General features: G+C 35.6%; 2 protein-coding genes, 1 long non-coding RNA gene and 1 pseudogene across 3 annotated transcripts; all 4 read left to right on the top strand.

The window, feature by feature from the left end:
- The first annotated feature begins 1,516 nt into the window (after positions 1–1,516).
- Positions 1,517–5,281, top strand: LOC127244436 (uncharacterized). Its single transcript, XM_051264984.1, has 4 exons — positions 1,517–1,666; positions 2,976–3,008; positions 4,833–5,150; positions 5,237–5,281. Exons 1-4 carry the CDS (start codon positions 1,517–1,519, stop codon positions 5,279–5,281), a joined length of 546 nt encoding a protein of 181 aa, XP_051120941.1.
- Positions 5,282–5,439: 158 nt separating this feature from the next.
- On the top strand, positions 5,440–6,429 carry LOC127244336 (uncharacterized). Its single transcript, XR_007837152.1, has 3 exons — positions 5,440–5,751; positions 5,889–6,028; positions 6,119–6,429. It is a non-coding gene; the product is annotated as an uncharacterized LOC127244336 (long non-coding RNA).
- A 10,495-nt stretch (positions 6,430–16,924) lies between these two features.
- On the top strand, positions 16,925–18,831 carry LOC127244377 (serine/threonine-protein phosphatase PP1 isozyme 2-like; annotated as a pseudogene).
- Positions 18,832–24,483: 5,652 nt separating this feature from the next.
- On the top strand, positions 24,484–25,448 carry LOC127244334 (uncharacterized). Its single transcript, XM_051264821.1, has 2 exons — positions 24,484–24,695; positions 24,770–25,448. The coding sequence occupies exons 1-2, from the start codon at positions 24,654–24,656 to the stop codon at positions 25,358–25,360; spliced, it is 633 nt and encodes a 210-aa protein (XP_051120778.1). The 5' UTR covers positions 24,484–24,653; the 3' UTR covers positions 25,361–25,448.
- Positions 25,449–26,274: the final 826 nt, after the last annotated feature.

Below are 26,274 nucleotides of genomic sequence, written 5' to 3'. Positions count from 1 at the left end.
GTTATTTTGCTATCATATTAAGTTCGAATTGTTATTTACATGGACATTTGTCCTTTTGAACAAACTTATTTTTTGTCTGATTTGAAACCCCTTCTTTTATCTCAACTTTATTTGTTAATTTTATATTTATATCCCCACCCTACATTGTTGACATATTCGTACTAGTATGGATATTTATATTTTTTTATTGTAATTTTAAAATTAAATTATAAATTATAAATATATCATTTATAAAGAAAATTTTATTAAATAATATAAAAAAATTGAAAGAAATTTCTAATTAAAAAAAAATAAAAATTTCACATATGTATGTTCCATATAGGTGGCTATATGTATTGCCACAGAGTTGCTGCCATCGAGTATCAACGACTGCTCATCGAATAATTTGTTGACGGCTACTTTAAAAATGAAATTTATAGAGCTGTTTACAGCTTTGCAAAACACCCTGTCCCTGGCATGTATGAATTCGACGAATCCGTACCGGGAGATGTGGCCCTACCGGTCGTGAAAGTTAGAATTGGTCGTCCAAAGAAAATTTGCCGCCGTGACGGGAACAGCGAGTGTGTTGACGGTAAAACTTCTTGAAATGGATTGATACTACTTGTTTGAAGTGTCATCGTCAAGGACACAATAGAAAAAGCTGTAAAAATGATCATCAATAGGTACATACTAGAACCGTTGACATATTGTGTACTGGGTTCATTATTTTTTTTTTTTTTTTGTTTAAGGTCAATTGCATTGACATATGAATTGCTGATATTTTCCGCCATCAAATTAGAAAAATTGATTCAAGGAGGGTCCATCTGGAAAGATGTCTAATGGCTGTAACCAGACAGAACATGTACATGCTAGAACTCATTTAAATTTCTATTTTTGGTGCCCCATAAATGTGTTGTTTATTATGTCGTTGCAATGTACTTCAAATTAGGAAAATATGTCGAATGAGACACTACTAAAAAAATGGTCTTTCGCCACGGCTTGACGGTTCGTTACAATAACATCGTAACAAATAATGGTTTTTGTTACGACAACTTCCGTTACAAAAAAATATTATCTTGGTCAACGTTTCTGGTTCTTTAATTACGCAAAATAATCCGTAACAAAAACGAAGTTGGTAGACTTTGTTCAAAATAACATTAGTTACGATTGTGCTTCGTAACAAATGGTGTATAAATTTATTTTTGAAATTATTCTTTTTAATTATATTAAAATAAATTTAAAGAAAAGGAAAAAAAAATGATTTTTATTAATAAAAAAATTATTTATTTTAATTATATTAAAATAAATTAAAAAAAACAAAAAACATATGCTTTTTATATCCTCAGTTATACAATATTCACACTTTCAAAAATTATTCCACTCATCTTCATAGACATTGCGACTTCGAAGCCCTACATCCTTCCGGTGAAATCGAAGGTGTTCGTCAGCCGTCACAGCTCACCACTGTTGAGTTGAGGTGCCACCACCAACTTATTTTGGTACTCGATATGTCCTTCGATTTTGTTGACCATCTGTTATGGTTGATTCGCTTATAGTTTTGAGAATAAAAAAGGTTCCCTATCCTTCGCCCTATGAGTCGAGCGCCGACAATGGTGTCATGACTTTTAATCGCCATCTCCAATGCCTCTTCAGGGACAATTGGTCACCTATCCCCTTGACGGCGAAGGTGTCCTCACCCTCCTAGCCCTATAAGTGTCATTTGTCCTCTCATTTGTTTCCCCATTTTTATGTACATTATTGTTCATTTTCATCGGTGTTGATGGTGTTGACTAGTTAGTTGAGTATGAAGTTCGGGTTAATTTGGTAGGTATTCTCTCCATCCCCAAACTTACCCTTCCGTAACTGCCTCTTCAGCTTGCACTCCACCTGCTCGATCAATTGCTCATTCGGCTAATTTCTTCCCCCTTGATCCAAAACCAACTCTATATATCTTCCGAGTTGATAAGATTGTAGGCTTCTTATTGGATAGCAAAATAAATCAGCTCGCTGCGGGCCTTTTTCTTACTTGTGATATGGCATCAAATTAAAGTCTTTTATTGAATTATATTTGTTACTCTCTTTATACATGTATTGTCTTCTAGCATTTTTCCTCTTTTCTTTAGTTCTTACAGGGTAGCTTCCATAGGTTTGAAATATAATATATATTTATTTTCTTGGAATAGGAGTTTGCTAAATTAAAGAAGAAGCTTTAGACCAGCAAAGCAAATTTGGAAAAGTTAAGATAAGAGAACGAGCATAAACATTTTTCTCTAAGTATTTTTACATCAGCCTTGTGAGTCAATTTTCAGCTTTAAATTGATTGTGGTTGATGATTCAATTAATCTATGTTCTGGTTTATTTATGTCTCATTCACCTGGCTTGTTTTATTTTGGTGTCTGCATTTTGTTTTGGTTGTTGGCCTTTGTTGCTCTTCTTGTTGTTTGTGTGTGGCAGTTGAGTCACTCTAGATTGTGAGAATTTTGGTGAGATGGTTGTGATTTGTGTTCGATTTGGTTGTGATCATTCTTGGAAAGTGTTGGTTTCATGCATATATCTTGGGTGGTAGTAACCTCAGTTTTGAGTTGCCAATGACTTCTGTTTATTTTATTTTGGTGCTTCTTGAAGTCATGGAGTTGGAGGCTGATATTGGTGTATGGTAGTTCGTCTTTGATCGAATAGGTTGGTGCATGGGCAAGTTATTCAAATCAGATTTTGATTGACAGTCATCCAGGTAACTGAGTAGTGCGAGGGGTGTGCAGAGTTGGTGTTGGCAGCATGGTTTTTCGGGTGTGCAACATTGAAGGAAGAATCTTGGATTCTTATGCATCCATTTGATATTCCACTTCATTATTTTTTTATCTAGACTGGTATTCTCCTCAACTCTGAGTTGCTGGTGACTTTTGTTTTATTTGATTTTGATGCTTCTTTAAGTCATGGAATTGGAGGCTGGATTGATCCAAGCAGTCCATTATTTGATTTGTTGTTTCCTTTGGCAGATGCAGTGGAAGTTCATCTCTGGTTTTGATATTGTGAGTTTAGTTCTCATCATGGGATTTCATCTATAGTTTTGATTCTTGGAGGTAGATTTTTTTATTGTTGGCTTTGCATTGAGGATTGAACATATCAGGTGTGATCTTTGGTTGATTCTTCCTTTTGGTTGGTGGCTTGTTATATCCTTGCGCTTGAGTTTGCGGTTTGGAGATCATGGATTGGATGATTGGTGCAATATTGGTTATAGGAGATATTTATTCTCAAGGAGTGGGTTTGTTGTTAATCTAGTCTAGTTGTGGGAGGTTGGTATGGCTTGAGTTGCCGAATTGCTTGGGATTTTATGGTTTTTGTAATCATGTTTAGGCTTTGGATGGTTGGATTTGGTAGGTTTCTTTTAGTTTGGGTCTGTGCGTTCCTATGTATATATAAGATATATAGATAATTTTGTGATATATATATTTAGTATATATTGGTTTAATTAAAGAGGTTCTTTAAAAAAAAATATCTTTTATATTCATTCCATCCAATTTCTTTCATTTTTAAATTTTATTTTCTCCAATTGAATGTTTGATATAGTTGTACGGTAGGGTAATATGTTTAAGTGGGCCGAGGAGTTTTTCTTGTTTTTCTACTTGTCACCTATTGTTGTGTTTTCAATTATATATCTTTTTAATGAAATGTAGTAGCTTGATTGTTTAACCTTCATTCTGTCCTAGTTTTTTTGTTCATATTTTTTATGATTTAGAAGGTAGGAATCTTTCGGATGTATGTTTAGTGTTGGATGAGCTACCATCATGCTTGAATTTATGTTGATTAATATCAGAATATGACAAACGTGTTTTTCCATCATTTATGTAAGTACTTCGATGATAAGATACACATAGATTTTAAGCATATAGGAGCTGATAACATCCTCATGGATGTTCTAGTTATGATAGGTAAACTAAAAATTTCAATGTTTTATGTTCTTTTTTGTATTTAAATATGCTTATCCATATAGATCTTGGTTTAATGGATTATGTGCGAAACTTACATTGAATAGAAGAACTCAAGTACGTGGCACAAAATATTTTCCATTCTTTTCTCATAATTTTATTAGTGTTGTATGTGTTCTTTTATCAAATGTGAATGAATTGAGAAGTGTCACATTCTCGCTTTCAGATCGAGGGGTCAGTTGCACTCATAAAAATTATTTTATCTATTATGCACTTCTTTTGTAAGATTTTATACACAAAATTTCGTTTTTGTTAACATGATTTATGAATTGCGAAATACCTCAAGTTGCATGCTTCTTGAATTGCAGTTCAGTTTTCTAATCGTAGGTAATTTACTATCAGATTTCGTTATCCTGCATTTGTAGTATGCGTATACACATACAGTCACCCATACATATATTCATTATAGCATTTCTATAAATTAAGGATAAAATCCCGGGCTTATTTACACTTTGCATTGAGAGTAGGGAGTAGAGAGTAGAGAGTAAAGGATGAGGGCGAGAGTAGTAATGTGAGAAGAAGATGATGCAAATGCAGTTTTGGTGGAAACAGATACAGTGAATCTTGTGGCTTTGGTGCTGTGTACTATTCCTATTTGTATCCCTCTAATTGGGGTAGAGAGCCATTTCTGTACCTCTATATATATATATGTATATCTATCTCAAAATTCTTATAGTACACGTCTTCCATCTCAATCTCCATCTTCCAGTCCCATATAGATAGATAGATAGATATAGTGGTTGCAGCATACACACGGATCTCCATCTTAAGGAGCTTTGGTATGATGGTGTTCGGACGTATGATGTCTTCCTTCAACCTTTCCTAATATACGTTTTCATACTGCCAACTAACACTGGTGTCTTGCAGGTTATGGGCAAATCTCAACGTGGTGCCGTTGGAGGGTCACAGGATCCGGCAGTCTCTCCCGCAAGACGTTTTACCCGGGCATCCGCACGTAACAGCCCCCTAGAGGCAACTCATCCCGCAAGCAGGAATCCATCGCCCATCCGCAATCCCACAAAGAAAGTGACAAAACGGAAGGGATCTCGGGTCTCGCCACTGCTCCAGCGACTCCGGTCCATCACATCAGAGTGGGAGAAAGAGCGCGATGCTCGTGGTCAAAGCATGAAGCCAACATCTTCCACTCGAAGGGCAGTGCTTCAGGATTCAGAGGGCCCTTTGGAGGTAATGTGGTTCCTTTGCCGAAAGCATGTCCTTATTTGAACTCTCAGTATAACACTACAATAGGCTGACACTGTTAACCCCAACAGGAACATGATGATAGGGATGTTCCATCAGTGCAGTGTCTAATTTAGGCTACTCTTGACTGCGTACTACCTTATCAAACTCATATGCCCTGTCTGTTGTAGGTCGGCACACATGTGCTTCTATTATCCCGCACCGGTGACAAAGAAGTTGTTGCAGAGGGACTTCTGCTCTGCCCCCCTGGGCCAGGTTGGTCTGGTATCTTTGAGGATGTTTAATTAAACTTTTAATATGCCTCAGCGAGATATCGTAGGTTTTCGTGACTGTTCAGGCCTCATATTGCGTATTAGCATGGATTCACTAAGTGTAGAAGTATACAATGATACGATCCGTGGATTTCCAAAGCGATGTAGACTGTTAATGTAGGGGTGGTAAAATAACTGCTATTATGACGACCCATGTTTATTGAAGGATGTTTGGTTTAAAGATCAAGCTGCAATTACATAGGAAATTAGGGTATAATGTGCTTCGCTACCTAACTCATGAATGTAATACCATGTACTGTACGACATGTCTGAATGTACGTACTCCTCTTGTTCTAGTTCCAAAGTATTACACTTATAATGTCTGTGTTATGACATGTTATATATACAGTTCGAACGTCTGTTGATATATATGCTTGAATGTAATCGAAAATTGCTCTTGTGAATGCTGTAGGTGACACACTTTCCTTGGTCAAGGTCTTCGTGACATCCGCGTCAGTCCCAGACACACCCCTTATTTTGCCGACCATTTCTGGGGCGACTACCCTTCGCGATGTCGTCGGCGAAGATCCTATTGAGTGGAGCTACAAGGACGTAAGGATCTACTTTAATACCTTTCTTGTATTGCCTTCCGAAATTTATAAGAAGTATGACTTAAAGTAATCTCTGTGTTGGCAATTGCAGCTCATGCGCCGGGCTTGAAATGTTGGTACCGATACACCCATGTTAATTGCCCCGTTTGTCATATGGATTGAATGTCGAACCTGTCTTTGGATGGATTGTGTTGAGTTTTTGTTGAACTATGTCTGGAATTGATGCGTAGACCTTTGTGGTTTGAATTTGTATGGTGAAAAATGTGCCTAATGGGATTGATGGATAACCGTATTTGCTTATTGCGTTGTTTACTTGTGTTTGAACTGTTAAGCACGTTTTGCGGAACAGGTTGTTGATGTGTAGATACTAGTAGGCTTGTTCTATGGGTTGCTTTACTTTGTTGGTAGGTATGGAATTCAGATTTTAATATGAATTAATGTTTGCGCGGGGCGTAATGATGATGATGTTTATAGCAATCTTTGCATTCGTAATTTATTTTCGTATCATACGCATCACAGCAGGTCCATTTGTTACGAACAATTTCAATTGCAGCGTACCCCCTGTTTTTCACAATACGCTATTTTTCCGTAACAAAAGGCCAGAAAATCGTAACAAAAAGTGGTCTTTGGATATTTGTTGTTACAGACGGTTTCGTGACTATAAGTAGGTAATATTTTTTTTACGGGGTTCAATGCCGTTACAAATAGTCGTAACAAAAACCAAGTTCTGACAACCGGTCAATGGAAAACACTTGTAACGCGAGGAACTTCCGTAACAAATACCGTAACTAAAAGTCCTGCCACACGCGCGGAAGGATCTACCTTTCGTTACGAGAGAAAATTCGTAACAAACATCGTAACAAATACCATACTTCAGGTAGCGTTGACCGATCGTAATAGTTACGAAAAGTGGCGTGGCAAAAAACATTCGTTACGCGAGTACACATTACGGAAAAAAGTCGTAACAAAGGCGTAGCAAATACGCAAATTGCACGAAATATGGCTTTTTGTTACGATTTTCCGGCCGTAATAGAAAACAGTTTTTTTGGTAGTGAGAACCCATTCAGGTTGATGTCTGATAACCGCCACCAGACATAATAGGTACTCACTCGGACTATTCTGGAATTTTTTTAGATCTTATTTTTTGGATGACATAAACGTGATGTCCTTTTTATCATTGCAACATACTCGTTAGGTGGCTTCCAACACCCATTCCGCTCCGAAATCCACACCAACGACATAGTCATCTCAGGTCTAGTCAGTAAGGCAACAACACTCTCTTGTATTAATTTGTGGGAAATATGCATACATGTGTGAATATATGTTACAGATATCCGTTGTAACGAAATGCCTATTCATAGGGTCCATTGGGGACAAGGGATAGGAGTGGAGCATCTCGGCGTCCAACATTATCCTCGCTTCTCCAAAGCGTTAGATTCTCGCTTAAGCCGGGAAAGCGTCGACTGCTATCAGCGGGTGGATCTTCGAGTGCTCGTTCGTGAGAATGAAATGCTATTTTAGTATGCCGTTTGTGATGAATGCCTATTAGATTCGGACTATTTCATATTATATACTTTGGTCGTATGGTGCCGGATAATATGGACATATGAAGCGCTATGTTCCTTTTGTTTGTTTTGTGTCGGCAAATGCATATTTTACCTTCGTTATCTTGTTGTTATGTTCAATGGTCGTGGATAATGATAGGGTTTGGAACGTTTTGTATATTGCCTATTAGATTATCTATTTCAATGTTTAATGTTGTCAATTGTATAATGTTGAATGCCTATTAGATTGCCAATTTCAATGTTTAATGTTCCTTGCTGACTTTGTTTATTATTACATTATATTGTCCTACGAATATACCACTTCGGTTCAAGATCTCCCCCCTCCCCATGGGACTTTGATTTCGAGCCACTAAACAACATCTCTTATCATATTCAATAGTAAATATTAGAATGATTGCAAAATGATACAAACACATAAGATTACTTGGATCCAAATAAATTCATTTATCAGCTTCACTCCCTTTCGTTGCAAAGTACCACAAAATTTACAATTTTGAAATTGGTATAGATCCTTAACAACATCCAATTTGATTCAAAAGGTGGCAAGGATTCCAAAAATGCAGTTCAAGAATAGCGATTCAAAACTTTATTCAATTGATTCTAAATAAAAATTACAACATCGTGAATCATAAAATTTCAGTGACAGAAATTTCAATATTTCAAATGAATTACTGAAACCAAACTACCTACCCAAAAAAAAATCCAATTCGGAGATCAAATCGACAGACCCAAACCCAAAATTGGTAACACGAGATCTAAACGATAAAATCGGTAAAATGGTAAGATGGGTAATCATTATTGAAATAAGCTACTGTTCGAGATGGACGTACCCAAAGTTTGTGGAATCCTAAGTCGAAATCGGGTGACGAGAAGACGTTGTAGAATAATTGAGCCGTATTGGATTTTGGGTGAGAAGTATACGTTGTGAAGTAAAAGAATGGGAATGAGAGAATATTGTATATAATAAAGTCAAATGATCATTTTAGTAACTTTACAGACAAATTTATCACTTTCTGGACCAAAATTCACATTTGAGGCGCGTGACACACATTCCTTGTTAAGTCCTAACGAATTAGAGTTTTTCTGCAACGTTTTACAAACTACAATGAGATATTTTGAAATTTTAAAACCATAAGGAGTTTTTAGCAACTTCACAATACACATGAGAGTTTTATATTATTTTTCTATTAATTTAATACCAAAGATGCCCGTATATATATATATATATATAGTCGGGTGGGGATCGTCGGTCCCTAATAAGCGTCGGTCCCTTAATCCCTACCAATGCCACCAACGTGTGGCCAATTTTTTTAAAAAAAATTATATATTTTATATTTAATAAGGTAAAATATATTTAACCATAATTACAAATTCGTCCTTCTGAATTCTATTTCGATTGTCCATTATGCCATCAGTCCATTCTTCTTCCATCTCTAGCGGCAGAAAAACTCTCATCTGTCCATGTCCAGGGAACGAGTTTCCGGTCACTAGTCATCGTTGTTGTGGGTGCGTTTGTTTTTATTTTATTTCTAAATCCATCATTGGAATTTCAGTGAGATTCGTTTTCTCAATCCATAGGCCTCATCGTCCCCAGCCAAGTTCAGGTACGTTGTTCTTGCTTTTTTTTTTTTTTTTGCAGATTCTCTTTTTATTTTTTGTCGTGGGCCCCTCGTATCTTCCGCTTTGTAAAATTTGTGATTGGTTTTTCGATTTAGTGTTGTTAATACTGGTGATTTTCAATTTCAGTTAGCTCTTGTTGATTTAGGGTTTAAAATTTTCAAATTTCGTATTTGGATTGTATAAAGGAATTCTATATTTTTTTTAGTTATTATTAAAGAATTTAGAAATTAAATTTCAGCCGGTTCCCCTGCTCCAAAATTTTGTTGCATGATCATTGTCATAACCAAAATGTTTGAGAAATAAACTTCACCATGTTCAATCGCCGAATCCATCTGTACTTCTTTCTAAGCTCAATCTTGATTAGAAAGCTTCTGTCTAAGATTCTCAATCCATTGAGATTTTCACATAATATATTTTAAATTATTTATTACTTATTTCCTAGTTTGTATTTTTTTAAAAATAGTATGTGCTTGAATTTCAACATTTTTAATTTGCTTGAACTTTGTGTTTGGATGTTATTTGGTCAATAATAACTTTGTGTACTACATTGATGTTTTTCACTTTTTCTTTTTCTACCTGATCAGATATATCTTTTTTTTAACAGTAATCTTCTCGGTTGGACCTTTGAAAAGAAAGCATGACATTTTCATATACTGGACATTCAGTTCGGTCAAAGTCTGTTCATCCTGAGTTTAGTCCAAAAATGGACTTCGAAACCGAACAAACCCCAAGGAGAATTTTTTCAATGCTCAAATGTTGTTATCAAAGTGAATATTGTTCTAAGTTATGGTATTATTATGACTTTTTTTATTTTTTCAATTTTGCGACTATGTAGGGTGTGCTCTATCGGTGTAGTAATATTGAAAGTTGTTTTTGTAGATTATTTGGAGGGTATGAATTTTCTAATAGTTGGTTATCTTATTGGAGTGTAATATATATATATATATATATGATTTTGTTTTGTATACCCGTTGGACATCTCTTGTCGAATTCAAGCATTTTTGGATAGTTTGTGTATAAAATACTGATAGTATCTTGATGATCTTAGTTCTATATTACTAATTATACTCAATGGTAATGTGTTGTGTGATGATTTATTATAATCGATGGCTTAAAGGGACGTTGATATCAATGTGATAGAGGGGTATGAAATCATAATTTCATAATAATACTATGCTTCAATATTTTCATGTCAACTAAAGTAACAATTGTGTTCTTCCATTACACTAAAAAAATTGCCTTGTAGCAAATAATTAAGTGAGTTGTTGAGTGGTAGTACATAAACCAACCAACCAAGTGTCTGCCAATCTCAATTTCATAAGAATAATATCAATAAAATAGATTTCATTTACTAGTGAGTGAGTTGAGTGGTAATGCATCAACCAACCAACTAAAACCATCCAAAGCATGCAAAGACAACACAGTAACAAATTTACTAGACAGATACAAGACTACTAGAGAAAAAGCATTCCCAACCTGATTTCGATGATCTCAAGCTATAGTTAGCTAAATCCATCTCCGGTACAGCTCCAAAAACAAAGTCCCACGACTAACAAATAGACCATCAGACATAAGCAACAAAAATACAAAATTTTAAGCATTCTCTAATTGTCTAAATGTTGATCTCTACTTTAAGCACCAATACAAGCTGATTGAACCTACGTTTATAGAATATTGAAAAAAAAAATCAGTAAAAATACACTAAATAAATCAATTGAAAAATATCATTATTTTTATAAGAAATACCTCAAGTAAAGTAGTAAAATTCATAGAATAACTCAAGTCATTTTGGTATTGGTATTGTATATTTGCCGAGGGATTAAGTACCGTAATCTAAATATATATATATAAATATATATATATAATATAAAAAAAATCAATAAAGAAAATCTACATACAATTAGTCTTCCCATTGGCTAATTAATTTTCATAGTTATATAAAAAAACCAACAAACATCACAGAACAAAGGCATAATATTGCAATAGAGTTATTGGAAATGTGCAGCAACAATAATCACCGAGAGTTTATCAAACTGTTAAAAAAATAGTAATTAAACAACCTGTTGTGGCCGTATAATTTGATTAGGCCGCAACACAATATCATGCGGCCGAACATATGTCTCACGTAATTGTATAATAAATAATACTCAGATAATTTTTTTTAAATTTTTTTTTAGATAAAATACAATACTGAGGTAGCCCGTTCATCAATTATATATACAATAAAGTTAGTAATTAAAAAAAAAACCTTTTGTGGCCGAATATTTTGGTCAGGCTGCAAGATAGTGCCAGACGGCTAAAGATACATAACATTCATCAATGACTGCATAACAAATAATATTCTCAAATAATTTGTGTCAGCGGTATGTTAAAAAAATACATTTTGGATTTGAAAATTAACCAGTTGCCGAGTGATTTTATCAAACTGTAACGTCTCATTTGTACGTACTGTAGATTGTTTTTTTTCTTTTTGCGTTCTTTTCCAATCCACTTTTGGGTCTTTTACTCATAAGAAGATTTGTTTTACTCTTTATTCTTTCACATCAACATCGCCTTTGTTTGAATGCAATTCTCCATCCTTGCAATGCAATTTCTCGCAATTACTTTAGTATTGTGTAACTGTTCATTCACCTTTTCAGTTTTTTTTTTTTATGAAGATATCTTTCATAAGCTCGTATGTTTCTTTACTCTTTGAAGCTCTGGTAACTCTTTCTTAGGATCATCGGGCCTTGTTCATTGGAAGTCATTCTACAATGTAAAACTCCAACTCTTATACCCTTTGCCCATCTTTTCATTATATATTGATCGGAAATCTTTAAAACATTATGAGTTGTAAGAACTTTAAGTCCATGTGAACATAAAATTCTGGAGAACTCAAATTTCTTACAACTACAAAAAAAAAAAAGTATCGTCATATGAGTTGTATGTAACAACATGACCTTGTGATCTTCCGAGATAACTAACCTGATATTCTGAAATAGTATCATGTGTGCTACTAACAACTCCAACACAATCAAAATTTTTGCACAACTTATGTTGGAAAATCTTAAACACTTATGGGGTATATAAGCTTGCAGCATGCTTCAACAGTTGAACTACCATAGATAGAACAAGTGCGCTCGTTTTTGCTTTGAAATCAGTTTTCAATTGTTCCTAACGGCGAGTCTACCAAATTCTCAAACCTTTCAAGAAAAGTTCGCAAGTTGTTCTTATGATTGACATACTTTTTGATGACACTGTTGATACTCTTGTTGCGCTGTGTCGTTGTAATATCAACACCAAAAGAACTGGCGTCCGTATACCAAAAGCCTATTTTTCTTTAATTTTGACCAATCGCTTCAACCAATCATTTTCCAACAAGTCATATTATAGCAACATTTCATTCCATCATTCCAAAAAATCACATTTTTCGTCAAAATCCTATATGCATCTCCCGAAGTCATGTGTAAAGCTTTTATGTTCAGAAAAAATAGAACTCAAATGTATTGCAGCATTTTGATAAATGTGTCAAATACATAACTTGAAAAGTTGAACAAAAATGAAACAAATCAATTCGATCCAAAGTATCTACCTTTACAAAAAAAAAAAAAAAAAAAAAAAAAACAAGTAATGCATGTTACATACCTGTGATGAGTCTCAAGCCATGTTGAAGCCAATGCATTAGCCATAGCATGATCTTGGTCGGTTAATATCGTAGTAGGTTTTCTTCCATTCATGATGTCAGCAAAAGTGTCAAAAAACCACTCAAAAGATGGAATCGTCTTATCGTATAAAAGTGTTGAGCCAAAAACAACGGTTTGCTTATGATGATTAACACCCACAAACAAGACCAAATGATGATTTTCTCTATTTCTTTATATGTAGTATAAAAACTAACTACATCACGGAAATCAGCATAATCGGGTTTCATTCTGCCATCGACCCAAAATATGTTTGTAATCAATCCATCCTCGTCCTCTTGAATCAAATAAGAAAAATTCGGGTCTTTACTTTGCCTCCCATGCAAATATTCTAGGGGTGTGTTCGTTTGTAGGATTTCACCCAAATCTTACTATTCATCAAATATTTTTCCCCCAAAAATATCACATCAAATACCGATTTTTTTTTTTTATTATTCTAAAAATTATTTTTTACATTCAAAATATCACATAAACACCTATTTATATCACATCATGCAACTATTACCATTCAAAATTTTTACTATTCAAATTCCAACTCAAAATCTAAACCCCCAAACAAACACACCCTAGCACTCCTCCAATGTCCCCAGCTTCCATGTTCTTTGTTCTTTGGGATCGCAAGTAATTTTTAGAATCTTGGCCAATAAATCCTAAACTCTCTCGGCTACCCGCTTTCTTAACCATAAGATCATGCGAGACTTTTGGGGTAAGTCTCACACATTCGGCCATATCAATCTGAGCGGCATGAGCATCATCTCTCTTCCTATGTGACCTAAATAAATGACTTTCATCGGGATTGGTCAAATGATGCGTATGTACAGGTATGAACCCAGATAATTGATGCTTGACACCGTCTTTCAAACGAATTTTCATCATAGCTTTACACTCAAATCTTGTTATAGCCCGTGGATTTTTTACATAGATGTTTTTTTTTTATCCTCTCCCCTTTTACCTTCGGTACTACAAGAAAATAATCTATCAATTATCCTTTCGTTTTGATCCTTATGAAATTTATGTCGTTTTGTGCCAAAACTCATTTTCTTAGCATAAGCCAAATAGAACTTATATGCATCCTATTCTGAATTATATTTCTTTCCAATATGAGGAGTTTCTTCCAAAGCATGTATACTACTTCCACCAACCTTCCGTATCTCATCTTCCATATTCAATAAGTCTAGTATATGAGATGAAAAAGATAAAGCTGCAACAATCATCAATTTTCAAAATTAATCCTAAATTAACAATATTTAAAAAAATTCAAAATATTGCAAACACAGAAAAATATATACATATACCGTACCTGCGATTTGAAAAAAATGAATCACATTTGAAACATAATATAATTATTTCAAGTTTGCAATATCTATACATTCCCAAAATTAACCCAAAAGTAACAATATTTAGAAAAAACTAAATTTTGAAGATATTACTGAACCCAAAAAAATTGGATACTATACTTGAAATTTGTATGCGCGTTTGGAAAAAAAAAAAAAAATGATGACGACGTCTTCTTCACAGGAACTGTTAGTTTGGGATGAGAGGTAAGATGAATGAGAGTGAGCAAAGAAGAAACGATGAAATTCCAAATTGGGAGGGGTTGGAGAAATTGAAAATTTACGTAACAAATGAGTAGGTAAATATTAGAGAAAATAAATGATGAAATTTCAAAATATGAGAAATTAGAAATTTAGAGATAAAAAAAAAGTATTTTATTTAAAGAGAAGGAAAAAAAATTATGCTAGATGCCAAACTAAGTATTAATATTGCAGAAAATTAAGTATTTTACTTTTTTAAAAAAAATAAAAAATAAAATTACCACCCATATATAGTCTTACAATATTGAGATACTCAAATAAAAAGATAAAAATATATATATATATATATAGAGAGAGAGAGAGAAATACAAAATAACGACTAAATCAATTAGTTTTTATCACCACGTAACTATTAGGTCTATGAAGTATTATTAAGCTGTTAAATCAATAAAATTTTGACTTAAGTACTAATTAACATATTTTTGTAAAAAATGCAAGGAAGTAACTAGTGCTATTGGTCGTGTTTGTTTATGGGATTATAATTTTAGTTTAAGTTGTAAATAATAGATTTTTTAATTAAAATAATTATATGATATGATATAAATATATATAATGTGATATTTTGATTGTAAATTTAATTTTAATGTAACATAATAAAATAAAAATAAATATTTAATTTGATAAAAGTAAAATTTATCCCAAAACTCCACAAACAAACCCATACTAGACTAACGGTCGTTTGGATTGGTTTAAACAATAAGCAGTAGAAGCCAAAAGTAGAAGCATAAGTAAAAGTAAAAAACAATTTGATTTTGTGTTTGGATGAATTATTATAAAAACAACTTTTCATAAAAAAAAAATGTTTCGATATAATAAAGTTGAAAGTGCTTTTAAACTGTTAAAATTACTCAAAAAGACATACGGTTAATATAATTTGTTGTCATTTGGTTTTTTTGCACATAGATTTTTTTCCCAAGAGTGTCATTTGATTTTTTTTTCACTTAGATTTTTAATACTTAGTAATATATTAATTTGTAGTAAAAAATAAAAATATATTGTGTAATAGAAAAATAATAATATTTATGTAATACTCCCTCTGTCCGGTTAGAATATATATATATATTTATATATTGGGGCGTCCAATTACAAAGTATACATTTCATTAAACACCGGGAGAAAATTATTTTTTGTCCAAATATAACCAAAATTCATCAATTTTGGTTTCAATAAAAAAATCTTATCAATTTTGGTCCCAATATAACCAGAACTTATCATTTTTGTCCCAATATAGCCAAAGCTATCATTTTTTGTCCCAATATAAATTTTTTTATCAATTTTAGTCTCAATATAACCAAAACTCATCATTTTTTGTCCCAATATAATTAAACCTTATCTTTTTTTGTTCCACTGTCAACAAACCGACGGAAAATCCAGACGTGAAAAGAAATCAAATCTTATATTTATATTTGAAAAAATTGCACAATCTTGCAAGTCCACGTCAGCATTTTTCGTCGGTTTGTTGACGGTGAGACCAAAAAAAGATAAGATTTGATTATATTGAGACAAAAAATGATGAGTTTTGGTTATATTGAGACTAAAATTGATAAAAATTTTATATTGGGACAAAAAATGATGAGTTTTGATTATATTGAGACCAAAATTGATAAAATTTTTATATTGAGACCAAAATTGATAATTTTGGTCATATTGGGATCAAAACGATTTTTTCCCTTAAATACTTCAATTTTTTCCATAAATATTTTTACTTTACATCACATCATTACTTCTATACCAAAAAATAAGGGAAAAAATGTCACAACACTACTTTTAACTACCCATTGTAATTAAAATACTATTATTTCTTAATCACCGCGCCAAAAAATATATATACTTTGGATGTGAATGGAAGGAGTATATTTCAAATTGTAAAGATATTTATTATGTTAAATAATATAATTACTAAATGAGAAAATAATACTGTGCACAGAGAACATTAGAAATAACACATTCTTATATGACGAAATATATTACTCCTCCGTCCCACGTACCGTGTCTGTTACACTATAGACACGGTATTTTAGGAGGGATATAATTAGTAGATAATTAATAATGTATTAGTGAAAATAATTATCTTATAATATAAATAATTATAAATTAAGATTAAGATAACTAATTAGTTTAATTAAAATTAAAAAAATAAATTAAAAACTTTAAAATGATATTAAAGTGTATAATAATTTTTTTTTAAAAAAAAATGACATGAAATGTGGGATGAACGAAAACGACAATGTAGACATAATATGTAGGACCAAAGGAGTAAATTTTATTCCAAAAATAATAATTTTTTATTTTTATATTATATTAAAAACTACTTTTATATTTAAAAAATTAATGTAATACTGTAATTATTTATATCATATTATACCATTATTTTAATTACTCAGAAATTTTACAATTCCAAATCATACAAAGTCAAACTCTCAAACAAACGCAAAAATCGCTCGCTTTCATTTTTTTTATTTCGTTGAAAGCTCTTTCTCCCTCCGTTCTTCCTTCCCAAACCCTAACCAGCTTTATTCGTTCACCCATCCCAGTGATCGTCTCGACTAGGATCTAGTGTTTGATTCGCTTAAATCTACTCTACTGCGATTCGGAGGGAGACAGCTATGACGGCGAATGGGCAGGGGATAGATCCTGCCTTGTTGGATGACATCATCAACCGCCTTCTGGAGTTCCGCAACGCGCGGACTGTGCGTCAGGTGCAGCTCTCGGAGACGGAGATCCGTGCTCTTTGTACGGCTTCACGCGAAATCTTCCTCTCCCAGGCCAATCTTCTCGAGCTTGAAGCGCCGATTAAGATCTGCGGTAGTTTGTTTAAATTTTTATTTTTATTTTATTTTTCTGCCGTTGTGTGTTTTCACGCGACTTTTTCTCGAATGTAGGTTTTAGTTTGTTTATCTTTTGCGTGGCATTTCGTGGTTTTGTGTCTGAAGAATTTTACATAGTCGATGAATTAGGGTCGAAATGTGATTTCCGCCCCTCTGTTTTAAAATGGAGTACGGACTGCTGCATGGGGGAACTTGCCCAATGTAAATCAGTTTGAATTGTGCTCATGAAGGTTGGGGTTTCACTTGGATTTTAGGAGTGGAAAGTTTGCTTTTTACTGTTGTGAGCTTTCCTTAATTGTTATTTCAGATAGCGGTTTAGCACTAAATTTGAATAGTTGGCCCAGATAATACCCACTGCTCTGGAAGTACTTGAGACATAATTTTACTGATTACTACTCTGTATTTAGAGTGTATTGTTAGGTTCTTAAGACATAATTTTTCTGTGTGCTAATCAGCCAGTGCAGTGATATACCTAAGCAATGGCTGATTAGTACACAATGCGGCATCTCTTCATGCATTTGTTTTATATTCATGGGCAATTAAGATGTTTTTCTTTCTCCCATTTTATTATCTGTTTGTGCTTTCCAGGTGACATTCATGGGCAGTATGGAGACCTTTTAAGGCTTTTCGAGTATGGGGGATTTCCTCCGGAGGCCAATTATTTATTTTTAGGGGATTATGTAGATCGTGGCAAACAGAGTTTAGAAACAATATGCTTTCTTCTTGCCTACAAAATTAAATTTCCTGAAAATTTCTTTCTTCTAAGAGGAAACCATGAGAGTGCTTCTATCAATAGGATATATGGATTCTACGATGAGTGTAAACGTCGGTTCAATGTTAGACTATGGAAAGCATTTACTGATTGTTTCAACTGCCTACCTGTGGCAGCTCTTATAGATGATAAAATACTTTGCATGCATGGCGGTTTGTCTCCTGATCTGACACACTTAGACCAAATAAGAAACATGCCGCGCCCAACTGATGTACCTGATTCTGGTCTGCTATGCGATTTACTTTGGTCCGACCCTAGTAGAGAAATCAGTGGTTGAGGACTGAATGATAGAGGTGTCTCTTACACATTTGGTGCGGATAAAGTGGCTGAATTTTTGGCACAGCATGAGATGGACCTTATTTGCCGAGCTCACCAGGTATTGTTATTAACTATATTGTTTGCTTAATTCTGTCATTCGGTTAGTTCCGCCGTCCAAATGGATACTTTTTGAACAGGTTGTGGAAGATGGATATGAGTTTTTTGCTGACAGACAGCTCGTTACAATCTTTTCTGCTCCCAATTATTGTGGCGAGTTTGATAATGCCGGTGCTATGATGAGCATTGATGAGAGCTTGATGTGCTCGTTTCAGATCTTGAAACCCATCGACAGAAAGCGGTTTTTATGAGCACGTTTTGATACTGTACACATTGTCCTTGACTACAAAGGTGAGCTTATTTTGTTCCTATGTTTTTAGACCTTGATGTATGCCAAAGTGTGCCCAAGCAGTTTCTTACGAATCACAAGCTAATTTTGTTTGCTGTGCTTTATCTTCTTCTACTTAAGTTTCAAACCCGGGTGAGTGTTTCATCAAATTTTGATTGTGATGTCTTGCACATAACAGAAAACATAGAACACAGTACAATTTGTGATAAAGTTGTTCTTATACGATGCATATATCTTAAAAGTGCATATTTGATCCTTGAACCTACGAAGTTCTTTCACTGTAGTTAGTAAGTATATGTTGTCTTTCTGTCCTTTTAAAGTATAAAAGGCCAAAGGATTTCATGGCTTGCTAGATGTACTGAATCTTGACTTTCCTCGACACCCTGATTAATTGTTGCACTTGAAAATTGTCCATCTCCAGCAATTCTTCATATTTCTTTACTTGGAAGATTTTTTTGTGTTAAAAATCTTCATCTTCAGTATTTGATGTTTTCTCTCACCCCGTCTGCAACAGAAGATACTAGCTTCGTAATTCTGTATTAAGATGTTATTTTGAAGCTGTTTAAACAGAGACTTCTAATTTATTTTCCTTCCCAAGACTGTACATTGGAGGTAATTTTTATAAACTGTTTCCAATATATGTTAGGCAGATTTAATTTGCGCCTATGCAACTTATATGATTTCCATTGTGCTAAGTACATTTGCATCATTAATAGATTGATTATGCTTACAAATGTTCAAAATGTTGTGTTCAATTGATTGTTCCAATTATGTGCTGAAGTACTGGGAAAATGGGTGTGTTCCCATCTCTTATTATTATTATTTTTGTTAATCGAGGAAAGAACTCCCCCCACTGTTTATCTTCTTCTATTCTAATGAATTCATTTATGTATGCCTATGATCCATCCCTTGTGTAGTGTGCTAGTGTTAACGAGGGAGGCCGCTTGCTAGCTAATACACTATACTGTTTGTTCTCATTATCGCATATTGAACAATCTTCTTGTCTGGTTTGTACCTCATGGAGCCCCTCACATAATTTGTCCAGATCTAGTATTTAAATACATGTTCGTTTTACCCTTTTATTATTGTTATTGTTTTTGTTGTGGATGCCGAGTCTTAATTTTTTTTTTTTGTAAATAGTAAAAACTCAGTATTTGCTGTGATGTTTTGTGAGATAAAATATATTTAATGTTGTGTCTTTGGAAAAGTTACAGTAGAAATAGTGCCAAAAATTCCAAAAATATACGTGCAAACAGAGCTTTAGATTATTAATAATAACTTGGTGGTGTGAATATGGCCATGTTTTGTAAATATTTTGAGTTGTTTGGGGAAGAGAACAAAAAGGTTTAATATAAATAGGTCTTTGATATGGAGATGTAATATTTTGAATGAGAAATATGTTTTGTTTATAATATTTTGAATAATATATTAAATGAGTGATGTAAAATTAAAGTTAAAAAATACAGGTAAACTGGTACTTACTGTGCATTTGGTTGTAAGTTGGTAGTTGTGGTTTGAAGTTTGGTTTCATCGTTTGAGTAAAATGAGAATTGTTTGTAGGTTAAATTATGATATATCTGATTAAAATCAATTTAAATTATATTTTGATGGCTTTGAAACTTCTACTATAAATTAGTTTATAAAAAATAAGAAAATTTATATGTGCATAAATATATTTGCTTGTTTAGCAGAAATAGAAATATGAAGTTATAAGTAAAAATAAATTAAGCCAATGGCTTTTCTGCTTTAAATAATTTTTTTTTTCTTTTTTGTATTTCTTTACTATTTATTTCTTTGATATTATTTTAATATCAAATTTAAATAAAAAAAATTTGAAACCAAACTTAGGTTTTAGTCAATTCTACCATTAATTTTCAAGAGTCCTTTCTTAGGAAGCAGTTTCTGTTATTTAAGTTATTCCTTAGTCTATCCATCACTTGATTTTGGGTATGATATTTCAAAATGAAATACTCTTTTCCGTCCCCAATCAAATTGTCCAGTTGATACCAAAATTTTATCTATAATTATAGATTAAATTAAAATTATGATAATTAAATAATTTAATTAAAATTAAAAATATTGTAAATCATTAAATTTAGAAGATGATTAAAGTTTATAATCATATTTAAAAGAAATAAATAAATTCTTTAGATAAAAATAAAAAATAGAGATATTTTATATGGGATGACGAAGTATTAGACATTTGATAAAAGCCACTTTAGTAAATACTTTCTCTATCAATCAAATATATGTTTATTTTTTTTTTTTCACAAAATATGCATTGTAAATAATTTTTACACTTCCGAATTTATATACTCACTCCATCTCAAATACTGCACAATATTTGAGTTCAGCATAAAAATTTAAGTGGGTAGTTGTTGTATTTTTTCAACAATAAAAAAGTAAAATTCGAAAATAGGAAATTATCTTCGAATTTGATATATTTAGCGTCTGAGATTAGAAATCTCTAAACACTGTACGGTACAGAAAATTAATTGGAAATTAAAATACTGGAAATCTAAATGATGATCCCCGAATCTCTTGACTTTGATGTCGTTTGAAGATGATTGAAGATTCTTTGTCAGTTGCACATCTCAATCCTTAAATACTTTTTAGAAATGGTATTGGAAACCGTCGTCCGAACGGTTACAACGCCTCTTTTCCAACCGTCTGCCAACTCTTCTTCTGCTGACACGTGTCCTCAGCTGACTGAATTCTTACTCTCACTCGCTTTCAACAGTATCCGACTTTCACACTAACCGATTTGCCTATCCAACCACAAATCTTCCGACTTCTTGGACCGACCGCAGGCCTTCCGCCTTGTTGGTCTGACCGCAGCTCTTCCGCCCTACAAATCACCCGACTTATTGGTCCAGCTGCAAACCTCCCGACTTACAGACCACTCGACTTGTTGGTCCAGCCGCAAACCTCCCGACTTACAGACCATCCGACTTGTTGGTCCAGCCGCACCCGCGGACTTTCCGACCTGCGGACTTTCCGATCTACGGACCTTCCGACCTGCGGACTTTCAGATCTGCAGACTTTCCAATCTACGGACCTTCCGACCTGCGGACCTTCCGACCTGCGGACCTTCCGACCTGCTATTTCCAAAGAAATACGTCTGTTTTACCTGATTTTCCGCAATGCCCCTCGATCATTTCGACCAACTCAATTGTAGGCCCAATTTTCCTTTTAACTTGGGCTTTTTAACCTAATTCTAATTTTCATACGTAACAACTTGCCCGCCGCCATCGGACTTTCAAACGCCATTTCTCAATCGCCGTTTTGGAAGTTCGTAAACCACAACCCCATTGAGGAATTGCCTCTGCAACTGCGATAAGTTATTGCAACACGTTGTGTGCCACAAAACTCTCATTTCTTCAATACTAGCCTTTGTTAATCGCAATCTCTGCGACCCCAAATCATGGCAAATCAATTCATTCTTGCCCTTCATTTCGACGGATCAATCCCTGAAACGACTTTCGTGGCGACGAAAATGCTCACTCCAACTATTCGCCCCTACTGCACTACTCCTGAAGACTCCAATCGAATGAGAGAAGTCCTGGAAGCCCGAAACTTACTAGCTGTCAACAATCCCAACTACAATGCAGTCCGCCTTCATGATAACATTAAAACCCATCTGATGGACCCCAAGGATCCCTACTGCACCTGGTACAAAAGGGTCGCAGAACACTTTCAAGATCAATGGAAAAGTCAACACATCGACCAAGCCATATTCATGTCTACTCTCCCATGTCATTTACATGAGAAAGTTCTTCTAGCAATGTCGGCGTTTTGGCACTCTGAGATTTGCGCCTTCCTTCTTCCAACAGCCCCCATTGGCCCCACACTCATGGATGTGGCCATGATCGCTCACTTGCCAATCGTAGGAGAAGACCTTGTAATGGGTGCCCTAGATGGACAAGAACCCAGTGCAGACCATCCAGGCTGGTCTCTGGCTAGCATTAAAGAATGGGGCTGGACCAAATTTTTAAGCGATCAACAAGGAGCAGATGATACCCCTGTGACCGACCGAAAGCATACAACCTTCCTGCTCTTTTGGCTCTGTAGGTATGTCATCGTTTCCCCTTCGAAATGTGTCATTCCCTCTCATCTTGACTTGGCCATACATATAGCCTCTGGTCGTTTCTTCTCTCTGGGCACTCTTTTCCTTGCCAATCTTTTTGAAGGATTATCCAGGGTTAGCACCCGCCTTACAGAGAAGGACGGTAAAAAATTAGATACCGCTGCGTCAGGCCCTTTTTTGTTTTTAGAATTGTGGTTCCGCCTTTATTTCCCTGAAGCGTTTCAACTCGGCCACCCTCCTGTTGCACCACCACCTGACAAATCTCTAAGAATAGCCCTTAACCGACTTTGTTTAGGTCGGAACAACCTCCAAGCGTCCGACCCTATTATAACTGCCATTCTTGCCGATGGTCGTAATAACTCCCATTTTTATGTACATAGGAGGTATATTGGTTATGCATCTGGCCTGTTTTGGCCATTCCATGTATCTTCACCTTTGTCCGAACCAGACCCACTTCCTCATCCCACTTACTCCTTCTCCTGGATGCTGCTCTTAAGCCCAGGTCCTTATTTGTCAGTAAGAAAATCAATAAGAAGGGTCACAAAGCGTTTTATACCTTCAGCTATCAACCTCAGTTTTTGACATGCCAATTCGGATGCCAACAAGGCTTGCCTGGTCCCATTGCCTATCCACATTTAATAATTTAAAGTCCAGATAGAAGAGTCATCCCTGAATTGATCGCTCCTTATGTATCCCAACTTGCCAGTTATATAAGTTCCAACTCTTACATTCCTTTCTGGGCCTCTCCAGCTTCAGCCGAATCCTTTCGTGAATGGTGGTCGGTTACTTGGGCCTTAACTGCTCCAGACAAAGATCGCCTGCTGGGCATCCTTTGACCCCAGCCTGCACTGATATAGGGGCGACCCCACTGACCAACACCCGAAGGAAATTAATCACGCAGGGTACTGGGTCGGGCACTCCACAGAGGAAAAGAAGAGCTCCTCAGACTCAAGCTATTCCCATTTCTGGAAACAATCAACCGACCCTGATAGACTGCTCGTTAGGTCAGGCCCCCAAGACTCGACCTTGTCCAGTTATAAACTCATATTCTCACCTTAACTTGATTCTTTCTTTACCATATTATTAATCTTTATTTTTATATTCAAGTCTAACTCCAGCCAGGACAACCGCCCAACCTGCTTCCAACTCAAATAAAGCAGCGGAGCCACCAACCGACCAACTACACGAACCTGAACCCCCGACCAAACGCCGGGCCTCGAAGAAAACGCCTTCATCCGCCGAACGGGCAACAACAAGGGTCTCATCCCCCAGTGAGGCGACTGCTTTAGAGATGGGTAGATTACCTTATGTCGCTTCAGACTTATCTTTGCCTCATATGGCGTCAATGGCCACACCTGCATCCGCCTCTGCTGCAGACACCTCTGATGTGGTCGCTTCAAAAGACAGAAATGTCCCTGATGCGGCCATTCAAATCGCTCCCGACGAACCAGCCGCGGCCGCCCCATAAGCGCCCGACCAAGGAGCAGCTGACGTGAGGGCAGCCGTCCTAAAGGCAGCCGACCCAAGGGTAGCAGACCCTCTTCCAGAAGCGAACAGACAGGCAGACGAACCTATGCCTGTTCAACCGAGGGGACTCTTACAAGAGTTACAAGAGATTCCTTCATCTGAATCAGAGACCTCTGTTAATCTGATAGAAATTTGCGATTCCCTCTTTCAAATTATAAGTTAATATTTACATGATCCTTAAATCACTATATCTCCATCATTCAGGGACCTAGATCCATACCACAACGTCCATTTGAAGCAGCCGACGAGTCGGCCATCGCAGTACCAGTCGCTTAGCCTTCCAGACCTATGGCCATACTGGCACCTTCAGTGACCACAATCCGTCCAGAGGTAAGTACAACCTTCACAATTGATTCTTGATATTGGTACCTCATGTAATCTGAAATAAACCTTCATTCTTTCAGGGATGCTCTGATTTAGCCCTTTTGTCGGTTGTCCCTATTCCGACGGACGTCCGTACTATAATTGCACAGGCTGTTGACCAATCTTTCCCCGACCTGGGATCAGACTTGCTTGACAGTCTCCTTCAAGCCATTGGTGGTCTTTTGTTTCACATGTCTTCAGAGTCGGCTGCTACCTCCATTCTTCACCAGTTGATGGAGCGACTATCTGAACTTCGGAATGAAGTTTTGTTTGCTCAAATTCTGACAACTGGAGCACCCTTGCCCGACTTGGACCAAATAAGTCTGGAGGCTTCCTTGACCAAAATCAAGGAATCTATTCAACATGCGCCTGGCCGACTAGAAGGCCTTAACAATGCCAAGGCAAAAATAGAGGGATCAATCCAACAAAAAGAAGCAGAACTGAGGGCACTTTATCAAGAAGAGTCTGTCCTGGAAGGCCACATAAGCGACGAGCAACGCCTGATTGATCGGTACAAGACCAATGCAGCCAACCTGGACCAGGAATTAAAGATTCACGCCCGATCCAAACTCATAAGGCAATATCAGTCGGCTGCCAATAACAGGCGACTTTCCAGAACAGAAGACAAATAGTCTCAGATTAAACTTGTTCTAGGATCTCTTTTGTAAAATTTTGGAAACCTTGACTTAGTAAATAAATTTTTCTCCTTTTATTAAGGATCGCTTTCCAAAATTCCTATCTTTCAGGGAACAACACCAACATCATCTCTTATTTAAACGCTTGTAGTCCCTTGCAAAACAACAAACATACGCTTAGCCACAAACTGAAATTTGAGCACGCTTGTAGATCTCCAAAATGCCACACGATCGCCCTCACGTTCCTATAAACAACCGGCAAGGTGTTATTCAACCCTTCTTCGTGGGTAATCATCCAGTTGGGGGCCATGCCGAAGACCTGCTATGCATACTCAAACAATTAGATTTCAAATTCAAATTTTCTAAATGCGGCAGAAAAACCATTCATCGCGTTATTCGCTTGATGGAAAATGTGCTAGAAGGATATGAGACCCTTCGAGATATACAAAGTCGCCTTCCCGACATTGATCATCGCATGGACTTGATTGAACACCATGTGACAGCCATTCTCCCAGACCTTGGCTGGGATCATACATTCTTCAATCATCGTGCAGTCTTTTCAAGATTACGCACTCTTGTTGATCGTGAGCGCCAAGCCGTGACAGACATGAAAGCTCGCACCGACTATGATCTTGAGAAGGTGCAAGATCAGTGGGAGAAGTACCGACCTAGCTTAGAGGACCTTATTGATGAAGAACCAGAATTAATCCCTAATCACTGGAATGAAGATTCTGACTCAGAAAAAAGTAATTCTCCGCACGACTCAACATCTGATGAGTGAACCCTTTTTGGGTCCGAACTCTTTGAGGTCAGGTTCTGATTAAAATTACTATTTCATGCTTTCTTGCTATCTGAAAAGGCAGGAAAGTACCTCTTCAGATATTTAGCATTAATACAGTCGTGTACCCTTT

The sequence above is a fragment of the Andrographis paniculata genome, unplaced genomic scaffold, assembly GCF_009805555.1.
Source record: "Andrographis paniculata isolate CXL003 unplaced genomic scaffold, ASM980555v1 Contig9END, whole genome shotgun sequence".
NCBI classification, from domain to species: Eukaryota; Viridiplantae; Streptophyta; class Magnoliopsida; order Lamiales; family Acanthaceae; genus Andrographis; species Andrographis paniculata.
Note: the sequence above shows the minus strand (reverse complement) of the source record. Positions and strands in the feature narration are given on the sequence as shown.